The sequence below is a fragment of the Blennius ocellaris genome (assembly GCF_963422515.1).
Source record: "Blennius ocellaris genome assembly, chromosome: 3".
In the NCBI taxonomy this organism is placed as follows: domain Eukaryota; kingdom Metazoa; phylum Chordata; class Actinopteri; order Blenniiformes; family Blenniidae; genus Blennius; species Blennius ocellaris.
In genome coordinates, this window is record NC_137652.1 from 26,272,864 (window position 1) to 26,294,926 (window position 22,063).

Here is a 22,063-nt window from a genome sequence, read left to right on the forward strand (position 1 = left end):
AAGCATCAGACCCGACACCTGACACACCAAGGACTTCATTCCCGACGCGTCCATCATGTCGGACGCGTCGCTCGGGGCCTGGGACGAGGTCGCGATGTGGCGGGACGGGATTTTGATTTGAGACAAAGGGTCTGATCCGCTCCCAGGCAAATCAAATCACAGGAGTCAAAAGGAAAGCTGTGGAGATAAACTCACATATTATATGAAAACCCAACAGTATTAATGACGGAGCTTTCATATATGGCAACCCATCCGTGTTTTTATGTTGCAGCTCTTTCCTCATTCTATTTGTTCCTTCAAAATATCTTAAAAAGGACAAAACATGTTTTTAGAGTCAAACTCCACAATCATCCCCCCCCCCCAAAAAAAATGAAACTGAATCTTGAATTTTTTAACTAAAACCTGTCAAACTTAACACCAAAACTAGAAATTAAAAAGTGCAATGCTGCCCAAAAAGTGTTCTTCTACCCTGCCATAGAATTATTTCTCATTAAAAAAAAAAAATATTTTTTTTTTTTTTTGTTTTTTTGTTTTTTTGTCCGTCTCAGTAATGATTTTCCATCAGAAGCGGCCGCGGTGCTTTTCACAGGGAAAAGAACTGGGACTGTACACGATGTACGGGTGTAAATGTTTATTATAGCCACATTTATTACTTCCCTCCATGCCTTTCTCGTGCCGACGTTACTTCAAACCAGTGTATCCAAAATAGATCCTGTGTGTTAATGGAAACTATGAAATCAAATGTAGCTCCCAGAAGAAAAAAAAAACAAAAACAAAGTTTTTCCTCTTCCAAATGTATTTCGTCACAAGTGCCCTGGATCAAACAATCATCGCAGATGGAGGAAAGGCGGAGTGCAGGTTCCAGGAGGTGGAGACACGACGGTAAACCGTGTTCTGTTTGCACATTTTAAATACGCTCATATTCACCCCAGGACGTGTTCCCTCGACGTCTCCGACCAAAAGCAGGGTTAAAAAAAAACTAAAAACTTTCTGATGGTGGTTGAACCAGCAATGACCTCCGAGTCCTGCAGCTGCATTTTATCTCCACCGATGCAATGAAAGGATCTACTGTGTAACGATTAGATAGGGTTTTATTGTTTGTTTTTTTCCAATGTCTTTGCCTCATTCCGATGTTTACATATGAATGTAACCTGATCAGAACTGTTTGAAGAAAATTTTAGCCAAAACGACTTTAATACATACGATTAATGCATTTTGCGCTCAGCATAACTTTGTCTTCAGTTTCCGTTTGAGCATTTGAACGATTTCTGTTTGGATGTTTTGTACAAAGTTGGGTTTTTTTTAAATTATTATTAATGTTAGCTTTAATGTTGACCTTGTAATATCTGAGCATTGTTTGTCTCATTTCCAATAAAATGCATGATAATCATGAAAATTGTCTTGTTTGTCTGAATATGTACTGTAAAAAATGAAAATTAAATGATTTTCGCAGTGATCAATTAAGTAAAAATCTGTAGTTATATACGTATATATGAAGCAATAAAGGTTTGTTCGAGATTTTTTTCCCATTCCAAAATCTAAGAAATGCTAAATTTGCCAAGTTCATTAACCTGCTTTTCAAGTGGAATTGCGCTGCTTTTGTTGCCGTTGGTTCGTATTTTTGTGTAGGGTGGCCTTCAACAGGACTTTTTTGTATGCTAATTCTATTTCATTTCTGGTTAAATAAAAGTTTTTCTGTGTTGTGGCGCAGAATATAAGTGATGTAAATGCTGATATTTTCATAATATCAAACAACTACTACTGAAAATGACTACAATCTCAACATAAAGCTAATTTTAATAAAAACTCTTCTAGTGCAAAATAATGTGAAATGTCCCCCCCCCCCCCCAAAAAAAAAGACCCCTCTGCTGTTGCATTATGGGTATTTTTACAAATTCTCCCTGACAGCATGGCTTTGACGCTAATGCTAGTTTGTTAGCTTTCATGGCAGCATCACTGATCTCTCACCTCGGGTCTCAGTGTTGTGTTGTGTCACTACTCTGAAGAAATTTGTTTTAAAAAAAACAAATCAACATTTTCTTTGAAATGTTTATCATTTTCTTGATGATTTAGTTGAAGAAATTCAAGAGAAATCCCATGAAAGTGCAGAAAAACATGCAACATACACTGCAAGACATATTGAAGGGAACCACAATGCCCAACAATACAATGATCATTTACTGTACCATGTTTACTGATTATTTAAAAGGTATAACTAGTTATGATTAGTTATTTTATGTAAAATTTCTGAAATAGCAAAGATTCAAAATAAATAATTGATTGTGTACAGCCTTATTTACCTTCCTATATTTGTATAGACTGATGATTTATAAATGTTTGAAGCTTCTAAAGTCTAAAAAAAAATGTTGTTTTGCTAGTTGTTTTTAATCTTGCGTACACAAGGTAAAACAAAAACAAAAAAAACACTTTATGAGACGTTGGTTGCTCCATATAAATCAAGTAACAATCATAAAGTTACTGAAAAGCAACATTACAACAGACATTGAGAGAAAGATCAGGCTCGGCTTAAAAATTAATAACAGTAAATTATGTTGTGCTCATGTTTCTTCTGCTGCTTTCACTTCCAATACACAAACATTTTCAGTTATATAAAAAACATTTTTAACTATGGGGTACGTAAGTGAAGGGTGTCTGACTCTACAAGAAAGTTAATGGTTGATTAACATTATTTGATCAGAAAAGAGGTCTTAATGCATAAGTCTTGCTCTACTTAGCCCCCCCCCCCCCCCCCCCCCCCACCTCCTCCGTCTTTGCAGAGCCAAGTCCACACGACAAATTAGTTTTTCACGGGCCACACTGCCACAGTCACTGGGCGACTAATTGTATGTCTCCAGATATTCTGCTCCACTTCCTTAATCCTCTAAAGCTGCGTCAGGGTTTCTCTCCCAAGTGAACGACTTCCACCAAAGCTGCTGGTGCACGTCGGCGCCGCTGCAGGTGTTCACCTCGGTGGGAACAGTTGGCTCCTCTCACTTCTATTAAGTCCCGGCTCCCGGTGGGCTTCGTTACCCCCCTGCTCGCGCTGCTCGCACTTATTGCATAGAAATAAAATATTCATAAAGCTGCGTTCCCGCTGAGGTATGTATTTGAGGGCTGCATTTAGGTTGAGTTGCACTTTTCGACACATTACACCGTTAAATGAAAACACATTTTCATCAGGCGAGCGAAACTGTGTGCATTATTGGGCATTCAGGGTAATTTGACCTGCCGTCGATGATTTAGCATCCAAACAGCCTGAGAGTGAATAAGATGTATGATGCTACACTGGATACCGTTATAGCGTTTACATATTCTGCACTCCATCGACAGGCTGTTGCTGCTTGCGGGCGTTAGAGAGAAGGGAAGCTTTGTCAGCAAACTGTGTTAAAACCTTGGAAAGAAGGAACTGTCCATCAGAAAGTGAAGGCCTAATATCTTCACACTAAAAAGCCATGACCGCATATTCTATGAAAATGACATGTTTTTAAGACAGCAAATCAACATGGGAAATATGTCAGTCGAATAAAATAAAATAGAATAGAATACTGTTCATATTCCTTTTAGTTTTCCATGTGTAAATATGATTCTTACAGTAGTAATAATTGTAATATTGAACTGAATTAAAAACACATGATTGTGCTTCAATTCTGCAGCTCATCTTTACTATTTAACTCAGTCAGAGGTTTTACAAAGTGCAAATATAATTTTCTCTAAAATTTATGTCTGGTCATAGTTATGGCTGTTGTCCACTAGAGGTCGCAGTTTTTTGGCAGTGGGAGGCTGAGGACCAAGTGAACAGAAATCAAGTTGTGGCAGAGAAAACAAGCCGAAAGCACGAAACTGACATCACCAAAACTTTTTTAGAGGGTTTGTGAACACATGCCGACTGAAAGCTGCAGAAACCGTAGCAACTGACAGCACGCAGGATTTATTACCGCAGGTTTTTAAATGAAATTCAAAGTTGGTCCTGATTGTTTCAGTAAAAATCATTTTAATCAGTAAAGTCTGTTTCAGAATTGGCTCTTTGTTTAATGTTGTATTTAAAATAATAGAATAAAGCACCTGGTTTGGCTGAGGTGAGAGTCTCTTCATGTTTCTGGTGAGAATGCAGGATAGGCTGAGGGTAAGTCGGTGTAATGTCCCTGGGAGGTGGTGAAAGTGTGTGTGTGCCAACTTCCCAGTGGGCATATGGCGCCTTTCACAACCTGCACGAAAGGTTTCCTGAGGTGAGGCCACAGCTCTTCAAGATGCCTCGGCCAGCATCAGTATTCTGTATGTGAGGTGTAAATGGATGAAATCTGATTTCAAGTAATGGTGTATGTGTGTGTGTGTGTCAGAGAGAGAGAGAGAGAGACAGAGAGAGAGAGAGAGAGAGAGAGAGAGAGCTTGTACGTGTCTTCATGTCTGATAGAGTCCTAACTCTTTCTCTCAATTAGATTACTCTGCTCCAGCGCCTGCTGTGCTCTGTCTTCTCCAAACAGCAGCTCCTGTTGCACCTCCGCCCTGTCAGCCCATTGCCCGCCCCTCCAGTGCCGCCAGAGAGACTGTGCCACACACACACACACACACACACACACACACACACACACACAAAACCACTCTGAAGGATGAGGAAACATTGGCGCTCTGGCCAGAAAAAGTCTGGATGCACACACACTGAAGCTCGGAAAGCAAACAGGCCGAGAGTGGCTTCTGATGGTTCGACTGAGCAGAAGAGAGGTGGGAGAGTGTGTGTGTGTGTGTGTGTGTGTGTGTGTGTGTGTGTGTGTGTGTGTGTGTGTGTGTGTGTGTGTGTGTGTGTGTGTGTGTGTGTGTGTGTGTGTGTGTGTGTGTGTGTGTGTGTGTAAAGAGTGTGTGTGCCTCCGTCCCAGCAGACAGCAGCCATCCACAGGTCATCAATGGAGCTGTCAAACGATCCAAGGTCGAGGGGGCAGGACGAGGCCCCACCGGCACCGCTGCCCTGCATGTCCCAGATGAAGAGCAGCAGCTCCAGCACTGTCCAGCAGCAGCGATACTCCGCATCCGTCTTCCTACGCCGCAAAGACAAGCTGGAACGGGTGAGCCACTGCTCTTCTTCAACATTTAAAAAACTGGATATACTTTTTAAAATTTTTAATTAGTAAAAGGATTGCCTTAATCTTAGAATGTAATTTTTGCTAACCTGGAGCTGACTGCAACATGTTAATATATAATACTGATAAACTGTCTTACCCAAGAAATGTTGATTGCTCTGCTTGACCGGAATCACAAAATGCTTTCATCCACACAAGAGATGAGCCAGGCGGGAATGAAATTAACTATTTTATAAATTACTCCAATAACATCAGAATTATAAATAAGAGAATCGTCTTTTAAAAATGACTTGATCACAGTCAGAGCATTTGTCTTTCCATTAAATTATATTTTGTGTGTGTGTGTGTGTGTGTGTGTGTGTGTGTGTGTGTGTGTGTGTGTGTGTGTGTGTGTGTGTGTGTGTGTGTGTGTGTGTGTGTGTGTGTGTGTGTGTGTGTGTGTGTGTGTGTGTGTGGGTGTGGGTGGTTGTGTGGAAGAATATTACATTATACTGATAGAAACTGGCTGATTGGCTTTAGGTTGTTGAAAATTCTTACAGGCATTTTCTCTGAAGACATTTTGAAGGAATAATAACATTACTCAGAGTATTTTTTGCTGTCCATGCCCCAGAAGTTTCCTCATTTCTGAATAATCCAATGTGTTTTGGCTCATTTTTCATGAAGGAAAAGACTCAAAAATAAGACAATTGTGATTCTGGAATGAATTAAAACGATGGAGCCATCCATCCTCGATATAGCTTGGACTTGAGCCCAGCAGATTGAGCGAGTGAAGGGAGGTCCCCCCCCCCCCCCCCGCCCCACCCCGGAGAAGACTACAAAAGTAAATGTAAATAAAAGGCTGGAAACAAGTTTATGCTTTCATTAATCTGACTCATTTAAAACTCGTCGACTCTGTGAATCATTAAATTGCGCTCTTCCCTCTTGTAGGAAGTCAGTTTAAAATCAATATCTAATCTTCCCAGACAGGATTCAGGTCAACTCTAATTGGGTCCTCTGGAATCACTGAGTATCTTTAATCATTAAAACAGAACAAACATGGTTTCTTTTCTTCATTATATTTATACCTGCTCACAAGCACCGAACGACTGTAATTTGTTACAGTTACTTCATTCCACTCTTTCAGTGTCACATGGAAACTGAGGGAGGTGGCGAGGAAACTATTCAGAATACGTTTGTTGTGTCATTTTTCAGTGCCTTCATTTCAGCTTGAAGCACACTCGGATATTAAACCTTGATGTTGAAACAAAACAAATAGAACGGGGGTGAAAAACATGTGGCCTGTGGGACAAAACCGGGACACCTTGAGCAAAACGAGACTGTTACAAAGTGGAAACAAATACGATTGGGCGGGATTTAACAGCTGCTTTTGACTCGGTGGAACACGCTACCCTGATCTCCTGTTTGGAGCAGTGGCAGGGATCAGAGGTCCTGAATGGTCAAGATATGACTATGTGGATCGGACTTGTCGACCGTATGTCAGCCACCGCTTCCCTCTGTTGTGGTGTTCCACAAGGTTCAGTATTGGGACCTCTCCTGTTCTCCATTTATTGCCACTTGGATCCTTGGAACTGTTTCCCTACATCAGAGTTCATTATTCATTCTTTATGGCATTTTGCTCTGCTGTTTAAACAGAATTCTAATGAGATATTTATCACCTTGGCATGTGTATTTCAGAGAACAAAACTGCTGATGAGAAAGAAGAAAGATTACTCTTGGCCTTGACACTCTAATAGCTATTCTTTTAGACCTTGAACTCCTTTCTCTGGCTAAATAAGCTCACCGGTAAAGTTTTGCTATCAGTGATACTAGCTGTGGTTTAACTTGGTGTGTGATCGGCAGTGCTGCTCCTCACTGCAGGGAATCTAATTATTGTTTTTGCAATAGAAAGAGTTTCTATAAAAGGTTGTAGAATCATCGACATGTCATATTCACCCGCACCATGGTTTGCTGATGCAGGTATAATGTTTATGGTTAAAGTCTCACCCTATGTTGCAGGGCGTTTTTTTTAACAATTGAGATAGTAAATTGGTCCCTTGTTTCGGAGAACTGTGCACCAAATGATGGGAGGGAGAAAGCGGGAGGGAGAGACTGGGGTCGGCGTGACCTTTGACACCTGCAGTAGCTGTGCTTAATTAACGGCACCTATCAAAGGAAGCTTCTTGAACTCAACCCCTTAGAAAATTAACTCGCAATTTTCACCCGTTTGCATGTGCAGTTGCGTCGTTGCAGTGACCTCAGCTGGCGAAATGTTTATGTCAACAGTTTCCTTTCATGACCGCCCCCGACCGGCCGCAGAGGGGATCTTCATCATTCTGCTGCTCAGCTTAAAAATGTCCTTCGCAGGTTGTCTTTGATGATCTGACAAGTGTACCGATGTGAACGTCACTGTTGTGTCAAGAATGAAAATTATGAATGAATGGATGATGCTTGAAACTCGTCGTGCAAGAGCAACATGATCTTCACAACATTGAGGCTCATTCGAAAGCAACTCTCCCAATCTGACGGGGTTGAGTCAGCCCTCATGAAAACCTTCCTCACAAAGTGTTGCAAACCTTTTTCTATTATTTCCACTTGTATTACTACACTTTTTGGCGATGTATTTGTATTCCAGCCAGAGCTCAATTATAAAAACAAGAAAAAGCATCGGTCGTGATCCGATTTTAAAAAAATAAAATAAAAAAAATCCATCTTTTTTAATCTTGTGGCCTCGAGGCTTTGGAGAGCTACTGGACCTTGTCCTGGGCTCTGGACAGCCTCATCCTGATGGAACGAGACGACCTAACAGGATCATTTGTCACTGCTGGATCTCTATCTGCACAGCCGCCCCTGGCGCCAGGCCCGGCCGTCCTCCTGCGCTGCTGCGCCCAGTCAGCGTTCGCTCGGCACATGTCGCCCCGTGACGTCAGAAACCGCCGCGTCCTGCACACGCATGAAGACCCGCTGTTGAGTTTTGGTCGTGAAGGTGAAACACCCACTCTGAGGCGTCCTTCATGGGAAGTCAGTGGGGTTGCGTTTGCATGGGAGCGAAGGTCAGCATAATTTATCCAGAGCTAAATGGCAACAAAATGTCATATTGAGTAATGTAATGTCACCCTGGAAGGATAGTGATAGTGATAGATGTTATGTCGGTCATAAATAATTTAGGTGTCATGATTGGATTGTGTAAAAAGTCTATGTGAAATGCTATAATGCTCAGTGATGTGTGTGTGTGTGTGTGTGTGTGTGTGTGTGTGTGTGTGTGTGTGTGTGTGTGTGTGCGTGTGTGTGTGTGTGTGTGTGTGTGTGTGTGTGTGTGTGTGTGTGTGTGTGTGTGTGTGTGTGTGTGTGTGTTGCGTATACGTGACAACAATTACAGAACATTATCAGTTATGGTTATTGTAATATGTGATACAATCATATCATAATATGTGTGGATACAATCATTAACAAATACAATGATCACGATTCAAATTGCATCATAGTATTGAATCAAAAAATCGAATTAATGTAATAACATGGCTGAACAGTGATTATAGGAATAATACTTTTTATCTCGGAAATCTATCTTGACTTCAATTTAGAATTTTTCTGCAGCTTCTGTCTGGGTAACAGTATGAGCATGTCGGTTTGAAGAATGAAATAGGTACAGATATTTGTCTTCAAATGACGTATCAGCCGAAATAAATACATGAGTAAAGATAAAAAGCCATTAGAGAAGTAAAGCGTGGATCTTCTGATATGATAAATCGACTCAAGTGCAGGGATGAAGGACAGATACTTTCTAATTTTCCAATTTTGGAGAAAACCTGCCCCCTGAAGTAACCACATATCTTCTATTCTACTTTGTATGATCACAGAGTTTGACACTGATCCCAGTTGACTGTGTGCAGTTTAACACCCTGAATAAACGACCAGTCCATCACAGTGTTTTTGTTGTATTGTTCTCTGAACGTATGTGTGGTTTCAAACAACAAACAACAACAACAGCACCCGCTAGTGGCTCAACATGAAACCTACATCCTTTTCAGCGTTTTTTGCTGTTTACGTGTAATCGGACATTGTTTTCAAGACGTTGTCACGTGCGCACCCTCATAAATCGCATTCACAGACTATTTATAGTCACCTGTGAGAGGAAACCAGAGCCCTTGTGTAATTTTTGGAAAACAGTAGCCGTTTTTTGGCTTCAGATGAGAATGACTCCGGACAACCATTAACGTGAATTTATCAATCTGGCCCAGATGTGTTTTTTTTAAAAGGCACGAAGGCGAAAGAATTCGCCGACAGAAACTGACAGCAAAAGATTTCACACTGAAGTATTGAAAGTTGCATCATCAGTGACTGCATCGTTGTTTTTCAATATTTACAGCCGCAACTGTCTGGCGTTGCCAGCAGACTCTTAGCCGACCATCACATTCACTGAAAGTCTGCGCACGTGATCGCTGGAGAAACGGTGGCGTCCCGCTCCCCTCCGTCCCGCCATGGCGTTCGTCCCTCCCGTTGTCTGTTTGACCCCTGGCGTGCGGCCTTGGGAACGCGCAGCTCTCCTGGGAAGCGACTCAAACACTTCTGTCATGTCACAGACGGCGTGACGTGCAGAGGGCGCCCATCGTGGACGAACCCAGGAGGGAAAACCTGCTGTGACTTTGTTTGTCTACTGGCAACATGTGACAACTCATAAACCGATCTGCATCCCCGTCACCAAACCGCTTCAATCACTATCACAGTGATTTAAAGTCTCTCATTCACCCAGTCATAAAAAAACACACAAAAAAAACTATGGCAACTGATAAAACGGAGGACGCTCAACCTCTATTGGGAGCAGGTCGGAGATCCATGTCTTGCTCATCAGCATAGAGGATAGAACCACCAACCCACTGAATGCAAGATAAGTCAAAATCAAAGTGAGCTTTTTTTGTCAATTCTGCTGTGCATGCAAGACACACAGTGGAATCAAGATCTCCTCTCACCCTCCTTCGGTGTAGACATACATCACCCAGAAGGAAAAATGGAGACTATAGAAATAATATATCACCCAAATATAGAGAATATAGGCAAAAAAAATAGTGCAAGAAGATTTTAAAATAGAAAAAATGAAACGTGCATGTGTAGTATATAATACAGTGTAGCCTTCAGAATAGCTATAAGGAATGTACATAAGACCTAATTGAGGCCAGATGATCAGTGGGATCGACCAGAACTTATAAGAAAGTTATCCCCCCCCCCCCCCTTTTTTTTTTAAATAAGTGTTACATTGATCTCTGTGTCAATCTTCATGGGGATTTTTCCCAAAGGCTGTGGCAACATTTTCGTGACAACTACACATACAAGTGCCGCCAGCATGTTTAATAAAGACACATTTGAATATTCTGAGCAGGACTGCCTCAGAAGTGAACAAGCTCCCCGAATCGCCTCTCATCCTTGCAGCTCTTGCCTCTGCACACACTGCTGGACTCATAAACAGAGAAGCAGCTTGCCTGCAGTCAGCAGCATATGTTGTTTTCTGTCATGAGGCAGTGCTGTGTTTATCTGCGAGGGGAAGGTTGTTGTATTCAAGGGTACGTGTGGAAAGTGTATGCATGTTTCAGAATTTTTCTTACCCCCATCGAGGTCCTTTAATGTAACTCGGAGCAGTGAGAAGAGACAGAAACCATTTACAGTAGAAGAGAATAAATAAGTGCAGTGGAATATAGTGCATCGCTGCAAAGCACATTCATCAAAATGATTTAAAATGCACCGGGAAACACAGACAACACTGCTGACTTACACATATGTCACAAGTTTAGCTCATTAATTCGAGCTTCAGAGCCATTTCATTATTTTTATACAGTGACTGTGTGTGCAGGCTTGTTAGTGAGTGTGTGTACACACACACACACACACACACACACACGTCTGACCTACCGAGTCCAGAACGATTTGAGAGTTTTTGCTTCAGCTGTCACACAGTAATTGCATGTTTCAGCATCAGCCCCTCTGTAGGCAGGGACCGGATGCTTCCTGCCAGATGAGCTTTGTTCTCAAGGAAGAGAAAAAGAGAGAGAAACGATGGGAAGAGGAGGGAGGGCTCGCAGCTCTGTATTGGCCATTCGAAGGAGAGGGGCTGGTCTCGCTCACCACCTCCACTTAGAAACAGAGTGTGCAACACACACACAGCTTACACACACGCACAGACACACACACATTCAGTCTGAGGGAACCATGTCAGGACACAGTGGAGACCAGGAGCTATGGTGCACACAAAAAGCACACTCACACTCACACTCACACACACACACACACACACACACACACACACACACACACACACACACACACACACACACACACACACACACACACACACACAAAGCTCTGAGGACAGAGAGGAAGCAGCAGGATGGAGACACGCGCACACACACACACGCACACACACACACCCCGAAGAGGCTGGACAAGTGAGACGGATAAAGATGTGTGAGTGAGCTGCTGTTTCCCACCTGTCAGAGAAGTTTAAGAGGTGCAGCTCCAATGGCAGGACCAGCTCCACCGGAGCCTCTGAAGGTGAGCTCTTACACCTATTATATAATCCTATTCTAACGGTTAAAGCTTTGTTAGATTTCCACTCATCTTGTCGGCTTTTGTTCGATACGTGTTAATCATTTAAAATTAATTTGCCTTTAAAATACATGCAAGCCTACAAGCAGCCATATATGTTTAATTTTAATACATATATTTTATCTTAATCAGTTATTTGTCCATTATAAAATGTTGTTAATCACTTTATTTTACAGTGACGGCAAATTTTATTTATTATTTATTTATTTTGCTTCATCACATTTATATAAAATCGAGGCATCTGGCACATGATTGTGAAATAAAAGCAAGTGAAAATTACATAAAACTCAAAAGAACAATTAAAGCATGTGTATGTGAATATATATTATATATATATTATATATATATATATATTATATATATATAATATATATATATATATATAATATATTATATATATATATATATTATATATTATATATTATATTATATATTATATATATATATATATAAGTCCCATGTCTAGAAAGTCGTCACTTGCTCATTTGCATTTCCCCCCAATAAATGACTATTTTACTATTCATCACAATTCTTGTATATTTTAGTTTGCTTCATTAATTGTGATATACACGCTAAAGGCTTATGGAGTAGAAATGACCTGATATGTATGATAATTGTTTGTCGTACTTGCTTTTGATGGGTGTATTCATACGTCAGCTTTCTCTCTCTCTCTTTGTTTTTGTTTTTTTACAAAATACCTGAAATCTGAGAAGAAAATCTAACTTCACCATCATGAAATGAAAATGGTTAGTTTTACGAAGGTTGCACTAGTTATTGGGGTTTTGTTTTCAAATCAATGGCTAAGCCAGATGAGATTGTTATTGTATATTCTGTGGAAGAAATGCTATATGTCACCGCAACGTGTCCGACCCGTCTCGCCCTGTCAGTCTGCATCATGAAGCTTCATTTCCTGGCTGTCGTGTCCACATCCACAGCCGTCCAGCGCGGTCCTTGACTGGGCTCACTGTAATGAAGAGCTCGCTGGTCTCAGAGGAGTGTGAGGTGCATCAGGCTGGCACCAGCCTTTCAGCCTCATTGCCGGAGACAGACAGTGTGGAGAGGAGTCGGGGACCGGGTCAACAAACACCCACAGCTTTCCCAGGACTTTATGCTGAACAGTGTTATTTTCAAAAATGTAAACCAGCATCTGGGAGTCGTCGTTCCGCCTAAAAACTCATCAGCAGGATGTGACTTACCTGATTGATCAAACACTACAAAGGAGAATATCTAATGTGATGTTGACGGCTCACAAACCGACAAAGCCAAACGGCGCGGTGGGGGAACGAGATGGTGAAAATCTGCGGTGGTAAGCAAAACAGAAGTGCCCGAAGGCACTTTTAAAAACTGTGGAAATCAAGACTCCTCAGGCTGGATGAGGGTTGCAGTATTATCACCCCTGACCGCAGCGGCAGCCATATTGAAAACCTCTGTTTACCATAAACTCCACACACGCAATGCCTTAATATTGTTTATTGTGAATGAAACTATGGCTCAGAGCTCATAAAATCCGTCTTCCACCGGGGGAGTACTTGGACAACAGAGCTGGCAATATATAACAGAAACCAGACTTTTCCAATATTTTATTTTATCGCCGAGCTTTACTGTGCATCAATTTGTCTTCAGCTGGAGACTGTTCCACTTCACTTCTCCTCAGCTCTCTGGAATAAAGTAGGATTTCTGAGTGTTGGGTGTCTTTTTGCTCCAGTGCTCTGAATCCTGCAGCACACTGGTTGTCAAATCAAGAGATTTCACTGTCGAATGAAGACGTAGCAGTTCTATCGATCACGAATCCTAACCTCCAATCAATCGTATTGACTCAGGACATTAGCATTTAAGAGCCGATAGATTCCTTTTTGTGAACCACTCAAGACCAGCAGTGTCACTGTCTGGACTGCACATTGGTCCTGTGCATTGGAACTGGAGTAGAAGAGATCCTGACTTTGTGTTTGAATCTCCTTCCAGACACAGCAGAAGTGCATTGCCGTCTTCGCCCTTCTCTGCTGCTTTGCTGTGCTGGTGGCGCTGATCTTCTCGTCGGTGGACATCTGGGGGGACGATGAGGACGGGATCACAGAGGAGAACTGCAGCAGCGACTGCCAGTAAGATGTTAAGCATTGAACAGCATTAAAATAAGCAAAAAAAACAAACAAACAAACACTGCAACAATGGAAAAACAAGTTTAATTAGATAAATTGTTGGAATTGTCTTGATTTCAGCATTGTGCTTGTGGAGAACATCCCAGACGACCTCTCTCTCCCGCTGGGCGACCGACCCCGGCTTCCCCTCTCCGCTGGCTTTAACACACTGTTGGACTGGGCCAAGCACTCCGTGGAGGTGGTCTCGCCTGTGTGGGACTTAAACTCTTGGGACGTGGAAATAATCCCCAGCGCTGCCAAACAGGTAGCGAGTCACCAAGGCAAAACAGGAAGTGAAGGCACGTCCCACGTGCTCGGCAGGAGAAATGCAATTATTTTCACGTAAATCTTTTAATGAGCTCAGTCCTGCCGAGACATGAGTGTTGCCCTTTTCAGAGACATTAAGAAACACTGTTCTCTTCCTCAGGGTCAGCTTTTGTTCCAGAGGCTGCTCGGCCTGAAATCTCGTGGGGTTAAACTGAAGATTGCCAGCAGTCTGACAAACTCTGCTGAACTGAAGGACTTGGCGGCGCACAGTGAGTGCCTGTGAGACTTTTATTCTGTGAAAGCAATTCATTTTCTCACTGTAGCAAAACTAATCAAGTTGGTATTTTCCAAGCATCAGCAGTCCGGACAAATGTCTGTACTCTTAAGTGTTGTGTTTTTAGGCAAGCACCAAAACATGCACATTTTAAGTTTTTATACTCTTTTTTTTTTATTCTCATCCAGAAGCAGACATTCACTTCGTTAACATGTCAGCTTTCACCCGAGGAGGACTGCATTCCTCGTTCTGGATCGTAGACCGGAGGCACATTTACATCGGGAGCGCTGACATGGACTGGAGGTCACTCTCCAAGGTAACATCAAAACATCAGCAGGAGGAGCCTGCAGAGGTAAAACCACCAGATAAATGAGCCTGGCCAGTCAGGGCGAGGTCAGGTCTACTATAGCTTTTTACATCTTTAAGGGAAAAAAAAAAAGAAAAAAGAAAGAAGTTGGAGCCTGCATAAATTTAATTAAACGATAACCTTTGCACCCCGCAGGGAGCTGGAAAAATCACACAGCACAGATGAGCTCCTCTGTACTCTTCTGTTCAGTTACTTCGGCGGCTCCTAATATGCATCAGGGAGGATTTAAGATTGCCGTCTGAGGCGGTTGGCAAAGAAAAGTGGCATTTCATTTTTTATTCAGTGTGTGATTCACAATCGAGGGGAGCATTAGCATCCCGTAACCTGAAGTGATTACCTGGCAGTTTGAACGCTCCGGCAGTGTTGGATGGAGGGAGAACCACTGTTCAGTGGAATTATAAAAAGCAGCCCGTGGTTACAAAGTAATGGGCACATGCATAAACGTGTGTGTGTGTGTGTCCATAACACAGGAGAAAAAGACTGATCGGCAGAAGAGTTTAATATTTCTGAAAATTCACAATATGAACCTCCGTGTGTTTCCTCCTGGGGAAACGCACACGAGAATAGAATAAACACTGAGCACATTTCTGCAGTGTGGCTAATGACGAGACAAGAGGAGTATATTTAGAACCGCTTTCTCCTGCTCTCTTCATTTATAGTTCTGCATGGATCGCAGTTTATCCTTAAATAAGACTAAAAAAAAAAAAAAAAAACTGCTTGACGTGATCTGGCTGCATGCTGGTGCAGGGGTTAGTGTTCTTTATTCACAGTGACAATATCCCTGGCTCAACTCCAGGTTGGGTTGGGAACTACTAGTTAAGGTTAATTTAGCTGTCATTTTGGAGAAAATGAATGAAAGCCTTCTGGATGGATAAAATAAACCTCTACGTGTTTGTTGTTTCTTAACTGACGGGGACGGGAACCAGCTTATATGCTACCCTGTGGGCAGGTGAGGCCAGACATTTTGGGCAATCATGTTGACTTGAAGATGGCATTTAAAGCTCAGTGTTGGAAAATAGGTAGTTAGGGTGAGTCTGCAAGAAGTGAACGAAAGTCAGTGTTTTGTATATGAGACATGCTGTATGTGTGTGTGTGGATGTGTAACTGCCTATATACGTATGCGTGTGTGTTTGGTCCAAAAACATTGTATTCAAAGTTATTTGCCCCAAATCCAGCTTTTCCTTGATTTCCTCCATTTGAATATTGGATCATTGGAGCTGCATTCAGAATCTGCTGTGTCTCTGTGACCTGGACTGGCTCCGCCCACACATGCCCATCTTGGGAAGAGGAGGAAGTTCTTCCTCTCGTGGTGCCATGTGCCAGAGAAGAGCTGTCTAATTGTGGGAGGAGTCAAAGGGAGAGCTTACCTTAAATGGGATTGGCTAAACCCCTGATGACACTATATAGGGTTTGATTTCTGATTCGCTCATTTGGAGCAACACACTTTTTAAAAACTGAAACGAGCCAGGGAGAGAGAGGACAGATTTTCTTCACCTCTGGAGCATCATTCTGAGGTTTTGGATTGATTATTACTGTTGGAAAACAACTAGAAAGTACATTTTGCACAATATGACCCCTTTAAGTGTGAATAGGCACCAAAGCACTTTCGCCCAAAACATTTCATGGACATCTGGGGGCCTGTAGAGACTCAGTCGAGCCATTTAGCGGAAGTGACGTAGAGGTAGTAACACAAACTGATCTCAAGTGGTTATTCCTCAACACATGATACTGACTAGTGTCAACGGTCAGCGTCAGGTCCGAACGGGTAGATCCAGAGGTGTCATCAGGTCAGTGCCGTCATTTAATATCCTCAGGACAGTTACAGTTCTCATTAGCCATTAGCTGTTCTTTTAAACCTAATGTCAGTTTGCCAAAATTATAGCAAGTTGTCGAACTAATCTCAAAGCCTGGTTTGGTCTTTGTGAAGCCAAAGGAGAAAAACGGTGGGATAATGACATAAAACACAAGAATACTAATGTGTTTCTCTCAGTTTTGGTGAAAAAACAAAAGAGGACTTCAGTGAAATGTAGGTTTTTCTACAACACCTTCTCAGTGTCTCTTTCTCCCCCACAGTGGAACAATTAGAAGCAGCAAAAATTGCAGTTAACATCCTGAAATTGTAAGATTATGCATCCCCTGGTCCAGATCGAAGCCTCCAGCAGTCGGTTTTGGCCCTCGGGTCGTGTGTTTGACATCCCTGCACCAAAACATCTCCACACCTGCATACATCAGCTGATTTATAGCAGCAGCTTCACTCCAGAGACTTTTATGTGGTTTTCATTTCCTTCAGAACAAAGCTTCACCTTGTTCAGCCTCAGAATTCCTCTTAGATCATCAATCCTCACAGATATTCTGAAATCACTCGACCCCCCCCCCCCCCCCCCCCCCCTTTTTTTTATTTTTTTTATTTTAAAGTCTAATTAGTCCACTGCATCCTCACACGGTAATGACACCAACAATTAGGGGCTGAAACTTTTTTCTGCTGCATCACCTCTTCAGCACTGTGTGTCTCTCTAACCCTCCCACAGAGGAAAGAACTGGGGCTGGTGGTGTACAACTGCAGCTGTCTGGCCCTGGACCTCCACAGAATCTTTTCCTTTTACTGGCAGCTTCACGAGCGGGACTACATCCCCTCCATCTGGTCGAAGAGGGTTACAGCCCTCTACGGGAGGCACGGCGCCCTGGAGCTGCGGCTGAACGCCACCCCGGCCTCCGCTTACGTGTCTGTGAGGACCCGCCTCTGCTGTTCGACAGGATTTAACGCATGTTCAGGCATAAACCGATAGTGCACAAAGTGTCAAACTCGACAAGATCAAGAAAGACACAAGCACAGGTTTTATGTGTGTAATAAATGTTTTACAGGTTTGTATTTCACTTGGGGCATCACAGCTTGCGGGTCGACATGGGGGGATGTCTTTATAAAAATTTCATTACTAACTAATAACATACACGGGAAGGAGGTGATTAATCATGATAATATCACGCTGAGGAGCACGTGGAGTCTGAAGATCTCAGAAGCTCAGCCTAATTTGACAGTAATGAATCTTGTAACCCTTCGAAGCGACAAGCTGCTTATCAGCTGCATTGAGGAGATTCATCATCCTATAGGAACTCCTGGAGCCGTGCTGGTGCAGACCGCTGGCAGCGCCAGCCTGCTCTCAGGCTCCAGACTCTCCTCTCATAATGCAAAGAAAATGTCCTCAACTAGCCACTGCTTGTAGATTTTGTAGATTAGTATTGTAGATTTTCCCCACCGAACCGAAAACAAAGTGAATAATCAGATGTGTGGTGGTTCTGTAGACCTCTCCAGAGCTCTTCTGCGCCAAAGATCGCACCCGAGATGTGGACGCCATCTATCAAGTCGTCCAGAGCGCAAAGAGATTCATCTTCATATCTGTGACAGACTACCTCCCTCTGGTGCACCGGACGTTTAGGGGAAACTCAGTCACAAGGTGTGTGGATGACGCAACACATTCAAGCCTAATTTTCCTCTCTCTCTGAGTTTTTATCAAATATATCAGGCATCCAGATGTTTCCAGCAGGTCCTGGAAGTTGATAAATGGAACCTCTAAAAGGGAAGTTTTTAGTCCAGCCCATACCCCAGAGTGATTGGACTGTTTGGAGGAAAAAAGTCTGAATCTCAAACCGACGAAACGAGACGAGAGCCCTTATTAGACACACAAGCGAGAAATTGCAGTAAATTATGTCTTATAAACATTTGTATTGATTTTGCACACCAAAATCATCAATCTCAAATGGACTCTAGTCTCCAGCTAAAACAGTTAAAACAGCTTAAAAAAAAAGTAATAAAAGTAAATAAAACTGCCAAAATTGTCCAAAAGTACTAAAGGTGTCCAAATATCCAAGAATAAATACAAAACTAAAATAACTAAAACTGCTTCATTCATTCATTTAGTTTTCATTTTGAACATAAGTGAGAGAGAAAATACATTGAATTGAAAACCAAGAGGAAAATGTGTGAAAAGTTAAAAGGCTCGAGCAAACGAGAAGCTGAAATCAATGAAAAATTTGTAAAGTGTCTTTGTTGTTGTAGTTCTGAAATTGATTGATTGGCCGCGAGCTTTGTTATCCTCATTTTAAAGCTGAACATGTTTTGCGGCTGAATTAATTCAAAGGTGAGCAGATCATCAGTGGTCACAATGTTCTGGCTGAACAGGTACTGGTCTCCGCTGGACGAGGTGATCAGGGAGGCCGTGGTGCTCAGGGGGATCCGGGTCCGCCTGCTCGTCAGCTTCTGGAGGAAGACTCACCCTCTCACCTTCAACTTTGTCAACTCCCTCAAGTCGCTGTGCGTGCAGCTCCTCAACTGCTCCATGGAGGTGGTGAGTGAAGTGATGGGGGGACGCTCGGGTTCCACGCTGAGCTCCGTCTGAATAACAGAACTTCTCAACCTCACAGAGGTTTTTCAGCCACAAGGAGCAGAGAGACGACAGCCAGCTGGGACTCAACCACAACAAGTACATGGTGACCGACAGCGCTGCTTACATCGGTAGGTAGAGTGGAGTTTGTGCACGTTAGAGGACCTTTTTGGGTTGGGTTTTTTTTTTAAATAAGCTTCTTTGAAAGTCTCTAGGGCTTTACAGTTATTTTGAAAAAAATATTGGTCAATGTACTTCTAATGGAATTACATATTGGGTTGGTTATTGTGCCATGATGATTCGTTAAAAGAGCACATGATACCAGGAAGTTAAAAAAAAAAAAAAAAAAAGTAATTAAAAGATATTTTAATATTTTAGAGCAGGGTTGTCAAATATAAGGCCTGTGGACCAAAACTGTCCCACAAGAGGCTCCAAAATGTCCAATGGCAGGACGGCTGTTGCTCAAACCCTTTGTTACTGTCGGGGTGAATTTGTAAAAACACCTATAATGCAACAGATACGGGAGAAGTTCTTACATTTTATTTCTTTATTTTTTTATTTCGCTGCAGTTTGCACCAGATGTTTTCAATAAAACTGGCTTTAATTGAGATTTTAGTCATTTTGCGCCACAACAAAGAAAAACCCTGAACTACAATGTGTTTGACACCCGTTTTAGAGTCTGATGTGTCGTTTAAAGCCAATCTAATCTAATAAAACTATTAAGCTGAATAAAAAGTCATCATCCATAACATCAAAAATGCCCTTAATCAGTTAATGTTTGACTGCATTTCTGTAAAATATTGGTAACTCACTATAGAATACCACTGTACTATAATGTATTCAACTATTTGCTAGATTGATAAGCTTAAATATGATTCAATGTGTCTCTGGAAAAAGGCACTACTTTATTTAGTCCATGTTCATGTGTTCATTTATCAAGATAAGATTGATTTGAATCTGGTACGTACATATGTTTTAACACTTTAACAAAATACATAACAAACTATGAGTTTAAATACTTGAGATCAACAACATTTAGTCAGAAGAGCCACTCTTTCATTGTGATGCTCTGCTTTTTCTTTTAGCCTCAACCAGCAACAATTTGACTTAAAGGTTTCATCAAAATTACAGACATTTTGTTTTGATTTAATCTTTTATTTTTTAATACAACTAAATAATATCCCTGCCAATCTACCATACATGACGAAGTTGATTTTTTTTCACTACAAGCCCTGTAACTTGATGTTAATGTAAATACAAAAGATAGCTGTCACAATTTATTAACACTTTCATGATAAGGATTGTAGATATGCAACTAAACTGATTTAGTTCGAAAGACACGAACAAGAATGACACAAATCTATATTCACCACTTCGGTAGTAAGTTACCATCTGCTTGTCCTCATTTCTTCCTTCATTGAAATATGTCATTTATAGTTTTACTTCTCGTACTGAAGCTTCATCTCTCCTTACCAATTATACCATTTTAAAATCTGTTAAAAAAGCTTTAAAACATGTTGATTAACTAACTCATTCCCTGGATCTGCCTAAATTCTCAGCATCAAACTTTTTTATTAATGGAATTAATACAAGATATATTTAGATATTTTCATATTTTATGCAGTTTTTGGCTGGAGAATTGTTGAAAATATGAATAAGTGTTTCTGCCTCTTCCAAAACAACTGTGTTTTCTGAAAAACTTAAATGTGTGACACATTTGTGAATCTTGTTTGTTGGACTGGACTGGCGCTGCTGCAATGATTAGTAGAAAAGGTACAAAGCTCAATGTTAGAAGGTTCATAAAAACATCTGCAGTAAATGAGAAGTCAACGTGTTAAATCCGGCCGGTGGCGGCAGGATTGGAGGAAAAGTGATATCATCAAAAGTGATCTAAATTTCGTAATACTTTTTTGAAACGCTGCAACTTGAATCTACTGTTCCAGAACTTCTAACAGTAACTATTGTCTGTTGTGCTCAGGAAACCACGACTGGGTGGGAAGTGACTTTTTGTCCAACGCAGGAGTCGGGCTGGTGGTCCGGATGAAGGACAGGCCTGAAGACGGAGGGGAGACGATCCTGGAGCAGCTCAGGGCTGCTTTTGAAAGAGACTGGGGGTCGCGCTACGCCAAGACTCTCCAGGGAAGCAAAGACCAGCAGGGAAAATACAGAAACGTACAACATCTGAAGCATCAAACAGGCACGAAGGAGGAAAACAAGTGGAATAGCCCTTTAAATGTAGTATAAGCACAGAATATTTCAATATAACCTGAAGCTTTGTACGCCTGAATACTTCCTATTTACAAAGAGGTACTCAAATGAGAATGCTGACCTTCATACTTGAACATTGTTTCAATGGATATTGATTTACAGAGAAAGTATAGCTTTGACAACAATATAATCTACCTAATTAACTACTGACTGTTATATAAGCATGCACTGCTGCATGGATACTGAAAGCAATACTCAAATACAAACTATTTACTTGAAGTAGCAATATGCTCTGTATGTGAACTCTGCATAAATCCCATTAAACTCAACAAGACAGCTCACATTCAACATTTTATTATAATGAACTATTTTTTCTTTCCATTTAGTTTTTTTTTGTTTTTTGTATTTTGTAAAATGCAATGCTTTTGAGATTACGTAGCATTTTGTTATTTAAAATCTACAATGTACTGCCTGCAATTGTAACCAAGTCCGTCAGTGGAACGGCGCGCACAGACTGATACAGTAGTTAGGACATTTTCTCTGTTTATCATTGCATTCAGATTTGTTCATCTGTCTTTATAAAGTGTCTTTTTTTTTGTTTTCTTCCTACACTGGCGTTGTGTTTACTTCATTTACATGAGTGCACCGACTGCAGCCAAACAAGGTCAGATGCTTCTCCAAAAGAGAGATTTTAATAGCTCTGGCTCATCGCATGCTTAATTTACTTCTTGTTTTACATAATTCAATTAGTGTCGACTGCTGAACTCAGACATTATTCAAATGTTCTC

The 22,063-nt window shown here is 41.5% G+C and overlaps 1 protein-coding gene across 1 annotated transcript; it reads left to right on the forward strand.

Annotated features, from left to right (window-relative positions):
* Positions 1–4,892: 4,892 nt before the first annotated feature.
* Positions 4,893–21,311, forward strand: pld5 (phospholipase D family member 5; the record flags this gene model as incomplete). Its single annotated transcript, XM_080516269.1, has 10 exons — positions 4,893–5,057; positions 13,608–13,744; positions 13,862–14,045; positions 14,208–14,316; positions 14,510–14,637; positions 17,217–17,414; positions 17,989–18,140; positions 18,866–19,031; positions 19,108–19,198; positions 21,046–21,311. The coding sequence occupies exons 1-10, from the start codon at positions 4,899–4,901 to the stop codon at positions 21,309–21,311; spliced, it is 1,590 nt and encodes a 529-aa protein (XP_080372395.1). The 5' UTR covers positions 4,893–4,898.
* Between the last annotated feature and the right edge of the window lie 752 nt (positions 21,312–22,063).